Here is an 11,470-nt window from a genome sequence, read left to right as displayed (position 1 = left end):
GTCGGAGCCGCTGTAAGGCCCCGATTCCCACATCGTGCAGACTGGGGTCCTCACAGTTGTATTTTCCCACTTGGGCATGCAGTTTTATTTTTGGCCCTGGGGAAACAAAAGGGCCTATGATGTGCTGGTATTACCCTGAGTTTGAGTAATAGGGACAAGCATAGCGTGTATATCCAGGGACAGAAGCTCCAAAACACCCCTAGACTGAACAGCTTTGCTCAGAAGCACATTTCTGATCCAATTAGAGGATAATTTAAGCTAGAAGGGACCTCTTGAAGGCCCCTAGTCAAACCCTGTGCTCAAGGCAGGACTAACATCAAAGTTAGATCAGGTGTGTCTGTGTTTGGAGCATCGGCAAGGATGGAGATCCTCCAATCTCTCTGTGACTCACTTCGCTTGTCAGACCACCTGCACTGTGATTTCCTTTTTTTTTTCCTATTTTATACATGATTTCCTTAGATTTATCGCTGTTACAAATGCTTTTGTTTTGCTGTGCAGCTTTTGGAGGAGTCTCCCTGTCTCCTCTGCAAGCACCAGCAGGGAGCTGTAGGCAGCAAATACATCCCTGTTCAATGCTTTTTCACTGGGCTGAACCAAACCTGGTGCTGAATCAAACTCATTATTTAATGTAATTCAGCCCAAGTCACCTTGGTCATCTCCATTGGACTTGCTGCATTAAAATATAGAACTGCACAGAAATAGGGATGTTTCTTAGTGTTGCTACAAAAAGGAGAAAGATGAATTGCAAGTACCTAAAATACAGGATTCTGCAAATATAAAAATATGATTTTATTCAATCACTAAAACAAGAGGGGCCCTTTCAGGGTTGCCATGAAAAAGATGGATTGTGAAGCAACCTTCTGTTCCAAAGAACAATAAAAATGAATTTGAAAAAAATAAAAGAAATTGTAACCATGCAAATAGCAAGAAATGCAGAGTTTAGTGTGAAGAATTAAGCCTTAAATCTGCCTTCTTGAGCCCAAACTCTGTATTCTATCATAGAATTCAAAATAATTTGCCAATTTGAAAAGGGTTCCATGGACCTATAAAAATGTATGTCGGCTGGCTATCTGGCTCAGACAGTTGTGAACTATCTGCAACTGTTTTCCTGTCAAAAACTGCTGTACTTGCAGTTCAGTTTTGTTGACTTCAGATTTATTTTCCCCTGATGGAGGTCTGCCATCAAAGCCAAGGCTGAAGGAAAAACTTTTGATTTAAAAATGTTTGATCTTTAACAACTTTTGACTTTGATCTGTTTATTGATGAGATGCAAATGCCACTTGGAGAACTGGATGCTGCTGATAGTTTGGGAGGAAAAAATCTCTCTTGCATATGGCTTTTGTACCTTTGATGCCATTGGATGTTTCTTTGTTTTTCTTGCAAGGAGGGAACTGCTGAAAGTTACTGCTTTTGATCATTAAGTAGTTTTGTACAGCAAGACTTAGCAGGAATTAATGTTTTATCTGACTGAGACTCGGGTTCTTTTTTTGGGCTAAACTGACAAACCTTGATTTCTTACCCAATTTCAGATGCACATTGTTAACATTCAGGGGGTGAGTCCCAGAGATTTATTAAATGATTTACAAGAGCACAGGAGCTCTGCAGTCTGTCCAGGAGAGGCAGGATCCTGGCTGGGGGCCGGGGAACGTCTTGAGTTCTCAGCAGGCAGCTGATTTTCTCCAGGAAAAATTGCTCTGAGCTTTGAAGGGTACAGCAACTAAAGATGAATGCATTTAATTCAAAAGAAAAAAATAATTGTATTTATTCCCAGAAAGCTTTGGGTTTTTTCCTTTTAGCAAGTGTAATGGTGGTAAACACTCCCAAAGGCATATGAGCCCCCCAGTGCCCCACCAGTACAGACTTATGAACCATCATAGCTTATGTTTCCCTTCAACTTAACCTTCTGGAATATCTGAAAACTTCAGCATGCCAAACTCTTGCTGTAAATAATTCATGTGTTTCTTGATAGGCAAAAATGTTTTCTACCTTCAGTTTATTCTACACTGGACTTAAAGAGTGAAGGAAAAGAATGTGCTCAAAGAACTCATTACTTTGCTCTATCAAAAAGCAAGAGTGGCATAGAAAATAACTTTGCTTTTCTGAATGTTTGAATTATAATTTTAAGGACTGTCAGTAGTAGATTGAACTGGAATTGATGATTGACCACAAAATTCAGTATGTGTGCTTTGAAGTTAGCTATTGGGAAAAAAATTGTGGTAGGCACACGTTTTAATTTAAAATTATGGAGACAGTTCTTAAATAAATGCAGAATTCATGAATAAAATGTGAATTATTTTTCTGGTACAGTGATGTGCTTAGAAGACTGTAGCTGAAGGAATTAGTCATAAAGTTTTACTTTGTGGAGACTGAGGGATGCAGTGAGAAAGAAAACTGATGATTTCAATCCAGGATCTGTGTGAAATAATAACAAAAGTATTAGCAAAGCAATAGGACAGTTAATTCTGAAGATGGAGCCCAACCTTGAGCATTGCTGTAGTCAAATTCTCATATGTGTTTATTCAAAATGAATAGGTAAAATGCAAGAGAGAATGACTCTTCTGTCCGTTTCAGAATTCAGTCCTGAGCAGCTATAAAATTAGACACTTTTGATGCAGAAACCTTACCTTGCAGTTGGTTCTTCGTGGTGTGGTTTCATTTAGGGTTGGTTGGTTTGCTTGTTTGTTTCTACGATCTAGAGTTAAGGCATGCCCTGGCCATGCTCCTTTGGCAACCCCAGCTCGGATGTGCCAGGAACATCAAGCTCATCCACATCCATGGTAAGAGCAGCGGTGTCACCACCTTCTCTAAAACCTCCAGGAGCTCAGACCTGGGAAGAAGACCAAGATTGGGCATCCTGCTGTCTGACTATGTTCTCATGTTTGGGCATGAACTTTCTCCTTGTCCTGCCAAAGTATTATTGTGGCATGATCAAAGGAGCTCAAGAGTCATAGAGCCAAAGAGGGAGATTTTGGAGACCCAGAAATTTCCATTGGCTTTAATGGAGATGTCCTGCACAGCAAAGCTCAAGTGCCATCAAGTTGCCTAGTGTTTCCTTCACCATGGAATGGTGACTTGCAAAAATAGTCATCATGGCCTTAAAGTAAAAGCTGTGTTTTGGAAAAAAAGTACTCTGAAATATTTAGAAACTTTCTAGAGGCTTCTTTTTTTTTTTTAATGAGACCAGCTAAGTTGGAAAAAATCCAAGGTTCAGTGACTACTTGCTAACTCATCTGCATGTACAGCTGCAAAATTATTTTCTGTGCCCATAGTGCTAAACTTCTTCCTGAATACGAGGTTTAGAGACCCTCTGGGAGTAACTGACTATAATGCAGAAGCAAATCTGGATTCATTGTGCACACTGCTCATTTAAGAAATGGTTTTGTGCACAAAGCCCATTAGCAAGTTTCCAAAACCTTCATGAATGTTAAACATTTTATTATAGGATTCTGAGCAGTTTTTGTTTTACATAAAATCTAATGTAATCCCATGAATTACATTTAGCTTTTGATGCCTGGGTAGCACATTGCTGTGTCACATATGTGCCACAGTGTACTCAAGGGCGAAAAACTAGTTTTTATTTAGTTAATTATTTAATGGTGGTGGAAGAGGTCTTCCCTTGTGGACCACACAAAAAGGTCAGGACGTGCTCAAAATTAGTTGCATGCTATTAATTTTATTCTACCTACTGGTCAACCTCCATACTGCTGTTCTAACTGCTCTTCTTCTGCCTTCTGTCCTTTTAGCCCTATGCTGCACATGGCTGTTAGGATCTTGAGTCTGATACAATGGGAATGCAAATCAAAGCTGCTGTTTCTCATCAGTTGTACAGGACTGGCAGTCAAAATGATTGAGTTACTGAGGGCGTGATTCAGCCAGGTTTGGGAATATGTGCACATTTAATTTACCAAATTAGCTCATTGCTTGAGTCTAATGGACTTCAGAGGCAGCAACGTGATGCTCTCTGGCCTGTGTTACAAGGGCAGTCAGGGGTTGTAATCCAACTTGCCCTCACTGTCAGCTGCTTTGTGAAGAAACATAAATCATGTGAGATACTCTGAGGAAATCTATCCTCCTGACTGTGTGGGTGATCAGGGTGCTGGTATTGTGTGTGCTGGGCAGTAGTCCCGGATAGCAGACTGGTGAGATTAGGCTTACTGGCCCAGCTATGTGCTGGTGACCAGCAGGAAACACAGTGGCACAAACACAGATGAAAAAGAGGAGAAATAAGTGCTCAGCTTTTATGAAAGTTTGTGCTTTCTTTTCCCTTAACTCTTTGTTAGATTTTTGTTTCAAGAGATTGACAGTGAAGCATCATATAATGTTGACTAATATAAAATGTGTCGTATCCACCATTCATTTACCAATAGAAACCAAACTATAGGATTTATTGTTATAGGAGTCCTAATCATTAACATCTCAGGGTTTTGCAACACCCTCATTTTATCTTAAAATATGCAAAGTTTATCCAAACCCTTCCATTTAAGGTGATGGATTACTCTGTGCTTGGCTGCACTATCTGGATTGGTTGGAATTTCATGCAATTACTATTTTACACAGCAGCAGAGTATCTGTGAAGTGGCTATCAATTGAAACATATTTTGCTCTTCAGACTTGCTTTTGCAGGTTTCACAAAACATTTAATTAGTGATAATCAGGTTTTAACCAGCCAGAGCACACTGATGTGATTCTCCCTCTCTCCCCCATAATTGTAGACATAGTCTGTACCCTTCAGATAAATTATTTGCAGTCTGGAGAACATCCTAGCCAGCAGGAAGGGAAAGAATAAGAATGTCAGTTGCACTGGGGATAAGGAAGGTGTTGTGTATACTGTGATTTCAGTGAAGAATATCCTTTCTTTTTACTTTTCAGAATGGTGAACTTGGAAACCAGCTGGAGATTGCAAAGTCTCCTTTTCCTGAAGGTTGCTGGTCAATGGTCATCATCTACCACACCCAAGGAAAGTAGAAGGGCTCCACGCTAACATCTGTAAGGTTTGTTTCACAATGGAAGATCAAATTATTTTCTGGCTCAGGTTTTGTGATGTTCGGCATCTGCCTTGGACCTGCAATGTGGAAAAGGGATCATCTCTGAGGCACGGTTAAGAGACAGAAAAACCAGCCCCAGACAATGAGCACTTTAAGTAGCACTGGAATATTACTCAGCTTAACGACAGTGTCTGTAACACTGGATTTTAGTTTGCATGGTGGTCTGATGGCTTGGTCCTTAAGCAGCAATTTGACTCTGAATCAGAGTTTGCCTACATCTGATCCTCTCAACGCCTCTGAGAAGGGCGAAGTCTCTCGGATGTCTGTAAGGGAGAAGAATTGGCCAGCCCTCCTCATCTTGGTTGTTATCCTGCTGACCATTGGGGGGAACATATTGGTAATTATGGCTGTGTCCTTGGAGAAGAAGTTGCAGAATGCCACAAACTTCTTCCTGATGTCCTTGGCAGTGGCAGACATGCTGGTGGGTATCCTGGTCATGCCCGTGTCACTCATTACAGTTCTGTACGGTAAGTGACTTCCTTCCTTGTTTGACTATTTGCTTTTGCAGGGAGTGCCCTGAGGCTGCAGCTCTCTGTTGTGCCTGATTTGACCTGTGCTGGTAGCTTGGGGAGTATGGCCATGGGTCTTTGCTGAGGTTCATTCTCTGCTGGGTAGGGGTGATGGTCTGCTGGGAGCAGAGTTTGTTTTCATGCTGTCAGGAATGACCCATTAATGGTGTCACATTGGAGGGTTTCTATTGCTGAGGCCACACAGAGAATCTGTCACAGTGAGTCAGGTTTTTTCCTTTTGGTTGGACTGCCCCAAAATTAAGCTAGGACACAAGAGCTGAGGAGTATGTTCACTACTGACCCAGCTCTAAGCCAGGTCAGAATCAGTCCTTGAGCTCCCACTGCTATAATCAGTGGGATTTGAGCAATAATGTAGTTAAGAAAGGAGGTTTGCAGAAGTAGATTTGGCATTCAAATAAAAGCCTTCACTCTTGGCATCTGTACCTCAGCTTGCCCTGTGCCTCTCAGGGGGCCATTTTGCCTTTCTGTGCCTCAGTTACCCTATCTCTAACCTGAGGAAATGCTCTCTGTTTTAAAACAGAGGCCTGTGTGTGTCGGTGTAAGCATTTATTTCTCCCCTACTGTATTAGGGTCAGTGTGTTTGCAATGAAATGGGGCATTACATTTGCACTCAATTGTAGAATCATTGTTAGCACTTCAAAGAAGTAAAATATCAAACACATCTAACTTTCATCTGGCTGAGATTCCAAATCCAATTTTTTTCAGTATGGTGCTAACACTTTCCATCCCTGGATATTACTAAGGGGTATTTCATTCTCCCCTGTATCTCTGATCCTCATGTTTGTATACTCGTGTATCAATATAATGTGTGTGTATTTAACAGATAACATTTACCCACTTCAGAAGTCTGTTTTCAGATTTTCTTTGAAAAGTATTTTAATACTGATATTTCTTGGAAACAAATAATGCTGTTTACGTAAAAATTTGATTAGAAATTGGTTTACTGTCCCATAAAGTAAAATGTAAGCATATTTATCTGACTTCTTCACTTGCCTAAATGATTAAGTCTGGCAGAGATTAATTTCTAAAACACATTGATCAAGCATATATCATTCCAAAGCTTATATAACTTGTCTACAGTGAGTTAAATCAATATGTGATTTAGGTACAGACCTACCCATAGAGATCTTATGCACAATGCCTTTTATTTTGAACTGTCAGAGTAGTTCCATCTCTAAATCTTGTGTGTATTACAACACATGTATTTTATTTTTAGCATTTTACTCCAGTTCCCTGGAGCTTGAAAGGGAGCATATAAATACTGAATTATGTGACTGACCTGCACTTGCATAAATTCTGTGTTACCCAGTGACTCTAAAAAGGTGAATTTATGGAAGTGATCTTCCTACATACATGCTTTCAAGGTCTTTGGAAACTAATAGAAATGGATTTTCTGTTCTTCCCTAGAAAATGATTACTTAAGGTCGTTTAAAGGTGTAAAGCACACTGCGTATTCAGAAGCAAGGAAATATCATGGATTTGAAGAGGAATTGTAATTATCCCTCTTTTCTACCAGAGCACCAGTATTAGCTGTTGATAGCCCAAACACTTCTCCACAGACAAACAGTACTAACTAGGTTTTTTGGCAAAAGTTGTAATTTCAGGACAGACATGGAAAATTTGTGGAAATACTTTGAGAACTGAGGAGGCTGCTGGAGCAGTGCTGAGTACTGGCACTGATCCCTTGGGCTGGACTGAAGCAGGCATGGTGCCTTCAGGCTTTGTGAAGGGATGGGAAATAGATCCATTTGGAGAAAACACCCTCATTGGAACTTGTGGACTGATTTGTGTAGGATCCCTGTAAAATCACTTTTTAAATACTATTTAAGCTATGAATTGTGGAAGTCAGCAGCCAGGGCTGTGCCACTCCAGTAGCAAGGGGAGAAGGCTGCCAGAAGGAGAAAGTCTGTCCTCTCCCCAAGTGATTATTTGCTAATTGATCCTCAAAAGAAACACTTGGTTTGACACCCACGAGCTAAAAGGTAAGGACTGACTGGGTGTGTTTGAGAGAGGATCAAGGGAAAAATACTGAGACTGTGTCAAGGGTATTGCTCCTCTTTAAATCCACCTTTACATGGGCATCTAGAAAAATCATTTAGGATATAAGACTAACAGGACTCATCAACAACCTCAGCATTTGATGGTTCATGCAAGAGCATAGGAAAAAAGGCAGGTTAAATCTGTCACTCATCACTGCATACAACTTGGACTAAATACATCCATGTCTTCCTGAGCTTCACACGTGCTGGAAACATCCACCTTTTTGGAGTCCTCTGCCTGTTCCTAGCTTTGGCAGGGATGGCAGGCAGGTAGCTTGTATATTATGCTCAGCTTGGTAGACCAGTTCCTTTGGCGACATAAGACAGCAGCTGGAAAGGCTTTTGGCAGAGTTGCAACATGCTGTAATTGCAACTGACAACCCTCAGAGAGCTGTCACTTATTCCTGTTCTGTTTGATCTGGTGTCACCAAGTATCAACTCTGCATCTTTGCACACACTGGTTTGGAGGACAAAATCCAGCCTCTTGTGTAACACAGGATTTCTCAGCTTGCTTTTCATTGAGCTGTAGGTTTTGGAAAAAGTGGTTCTTCTCATAGCAGGCTGCAAGCACTCTGGGAGGCCACCGTGGCCAGGAAGACTTCATCTTGTTTTCTAAGGGCTAGAGATCAGGAAATCCAAATATATACAAATGGTAGGTTTAATATTCTGTTTGATGTGGTAGCACACAAACCAGTGTCAGTGATTAAGGGGGCAAATATTCACACATTAGCAGAATTCCTGTGAGAGTAACTGGGGTGCATGGCCATGGACTGAGCAGGGAGAGTGTTACTGCTTGGAGACATAACTGTGAATGTTCATTTTTGCTCTGTATATTTCACCCTGTGCATTCAATATACTCTACATAATTTGATGCTGGGCTGTTTCAAAAGCTGCCATATGCTGTACTGAGAAATGTATGCAGCACATCTCTCCCAGATTTGTAGAAGTCACTTTGAATTTCTGTAATCAGAAAGGAACATTAAAAAATACATATAATAAATAGAAGAGTGATTAAGTTACTTTTAAGTTTCCACATCAGCTCTCAGCCCAAGTGATAAATTCTAGTTGACAGAGTAAGCTCATTTCCTTAGTTTTCAGCTAATAAGGTAGATGAAGTACATTCCACTTCAAGCATAACCAGAAAATTGAATAGACACCCTCCACAAATACTTCTGGTTTTCAATGTTTTTCTTAATTAAAAGAAGCAAAAATCAAGTTGTAAGTTAATTCAAGAATCTTATGATAAAGGAAAGGATGGCAGGATGCAACATGCTGGATTTTTCACCAATTAATCAGAGCTCTGATATATTTATTAATTAGCCTTTCTTAAGTGTCTTACACTAATCGATGAGTTGCATTTGACAACTTAGATTATTTTTCCTGCCATAGAGTTCCTAAAGAATTAAGCAAATTAGTATGCTAATTAATAAGCATGTATTGGATAGAGTAAATGAGATTAGCACAGTGTTTAATCTCAATGGAGAAACTTCTGATTAATTAAAAATACTGGTGTGATAGGGCACCAGGTATCTCACACATAATGGAGCTTCTGACAACAGATGGAGATTGTCTGCTCACCTCTGAGCACTTCAGGGACAAGCAATGGTGGGTTTATGTTGAGTGTTTATGGGCAAGAAAGAGAGGGCTGCTCTTTATCTGCTAGGACTGGGGAAGGAATGCAAAAGAATCTCATCAGCTGATCTGAGTGGACATACCAGAAGATATTAAACTTTATTGGTTCTAATGCAAAAGGTTCACAGCTGCCAACAAGTTGCCAGAGTGTGGCCAGCAAGTGGCCATCAGACCCATCTGTGACTCCAAGTGCAGGCTTTTCTCTTCTCTTTGAGTTTCGGACAAGACTGTAATTCTGTGGCCCAATGCAGGTTCCAGGGAGGATGGTATTGTATGCAGCATTCATCAGCCCCAGCTGCTGGAGCAGCTTTACATCCACATTATTGTTATTATTGATAATTACCATCATTATCATGTGGTGACAGAGATGTGCTGAGCGCTTGGCCAGACTAAGATGCTGATTTCCCTGCGGAGCAGGGAAACGGTGCAGTTTAGCACTTTGATATGACATTCAGGTATCTAGAAATGGTCAGGCATTTTAGAGGTCATGGTTAGTCATGGGCCTAGATGCATCTTGACTACACCAAGTCCCAGATGGCAGTTGCATTACTTTCAAAAATTATCATTTATGTATGTTAGCTTTAAACGCATGATGTTTCTGTTTGTAGTGAGTAACCACTATATTTTATTCTTCTGCTAAGGTGTGAGTGAATGGAAACTCCTACACTGCTTGCACTCTGTGTCGAAAACTCAGAGATGGGATTTTTTTTTCTCCAGTGACACCTTGTACCTAGGATGTGTGCAGCATGTATTAGTTTGTCTTTTGCCATCAGTAAAATCCAAAGGCTGCTACACTATGTGCTCACCCAGCAGCATTTATTTTCTTTTGAAGTCCCCACAGCTTTCTTGTGACCTCAGCGAACAATAGTTCTGTGAAATCTAAAAGCCTGCTATATCATTATTCACCCTCTTTCCAGATTATTAGATACATGAAAACTTTAGTTCAGATACTGAGTGTCCTGCTACTGAATTTTTTCCACATGAACAACTGCCTGTTTACCTAATGTGACAAATGGGATTAAGTTGTGGCATATCTCTGTTGGGAAAGAAAGCTCTGTATGGTGTGCCCTGAATCCATGGAACAGCTTCTCCTCTGCTACCCAAGGTTTAAATTGTGCTTAGAGTGAGAGGAGAGGAGGGGAATACTAAATAGCCTCTTGGATACTCTCTGCATCTCATTGAATATGGGGCCCTGGTTGCAAAATATATTGAAGCTGCTAAATGTCAATTTTCAGCATTTTCCAGAACCCCTGAAAATATTGCTTCCTCTGATGACTTGGTCGTGTCTGGAAATAGCACTGGGATCCTATGTAGCTTTGGCTTGCATTGGTGGAAAACTGATGGCTTCTGGGCAAGTGAGAGTTGAAGGCTGAGGAGCTGAAACTGGCACAAGAGCTCAGGACTGAAGAGGGTAATGATACCTGTCAAGAGGAGGGAGTAATGCTACACAGCCTTTCTCAGCAGTGATTAAATCTAGTCACTTGTATTTGCATCACCCTCTTCCAAAAACCTTTAAGTCAGAGCTTTTAATCATTATATTGAAAGCTGGATTTGCTCCATACACATAAATTTCTTCTTGCATTCATTTCTGATTTTCTCTGAGATTATCCATACTTTATATTTGGCTTTTTATCTGGTTTACTTTATTTAATTTTTAATGTTGGACTTAGCACAATAAAGACTGGAAGCCAGACTAGTGAGGCAAGTATCATCATCTAAGCACTGCAAAGCACTTTGAAAGAAAGACCAGAGTGTTCCATGGTACTTCAGAGTCATCTTCTTGATAGTCTTATTAAGGCAGAAATGCTTTTAAAAATTGTCACAGGAATTTAACTTATTCTACTCATTTATTATTCTTCCTCATTGTTTTGATTTGTATTTTTATGGCTGTTTCGTCTGAAAAATCTCCTCAAGGTTTTTGTATTCTTCTGTTATGAGATATGAGAAATAAAATTTGATATTTGCAGAATGGCACCAGTATGAGCTGGATAAAGTCATTTGGACTTTTTTTTTTGCTTTGTTTTGTTTTGTTTTGGGGTTTTTTTTTGGTCTAACTGGTGCTGGAACAATTTCACTTGTCCATCAAAGAAGCATCCCCAGCCCCAGGACTTTCTCAATAGGCAGTGTGTGACTTTAGTGCAATATTCTCCATTGAGATAAATACTTTATATGAAATCAGCATGAGTGTTTCATCTTCCTTTCTGTGTCTTTCATTTTTTTCAAT

General features: G+C 40.2%; 1 protein-coding gene across 1 annotated transcript in view; it reads left to right on the top strand.

The window, feature by feature from the left end:
* The first annotated feature begins 5,049 nt into the window (after nt 1-5,049).
* Nucleotides 5,050-11,470, top strand: part of HTR2C (5-hydroxytryptamine (serotonin) receptor 2C, G protein-coupled) — a 41,684-nt gene continuing 35,263 nt past the window's right edge. The window contains exon 1 of the mRNA XM_009084246.1: nt 5,050-5,512. Coding sequence (XP_009082494.1) covers nt 5,128-5,512 — 385 coding nt within the window. The 5' untranslated portion in view covers nt 5,050-5,127. The remainder of the gene's footprint in view (nt 5,513-11,470) is intronic.

The sequence above is a fragment of the Acanthisitta chloris genome, unplaced genomic scaffold, assembly GCF_000695815.1.
Source record: "Acanthisitta chloris isolate BGI_N310 unplaced genomic scaffold, ASM69581v1 scaffold821, whole genome shotgun sequence".
Taxonomy (NCBI): Eukaryota; Metazoa; Chordata; class Aves; order Passeriformes; family Acanthisittidae; genus Acanthisitta; species Acanthisitta chloris.
The sequence above is the reverse complement of the archived record's forward strand: the minus strand, read 5'-3'. Positions and strand labels throughout refer to the sequence as shown.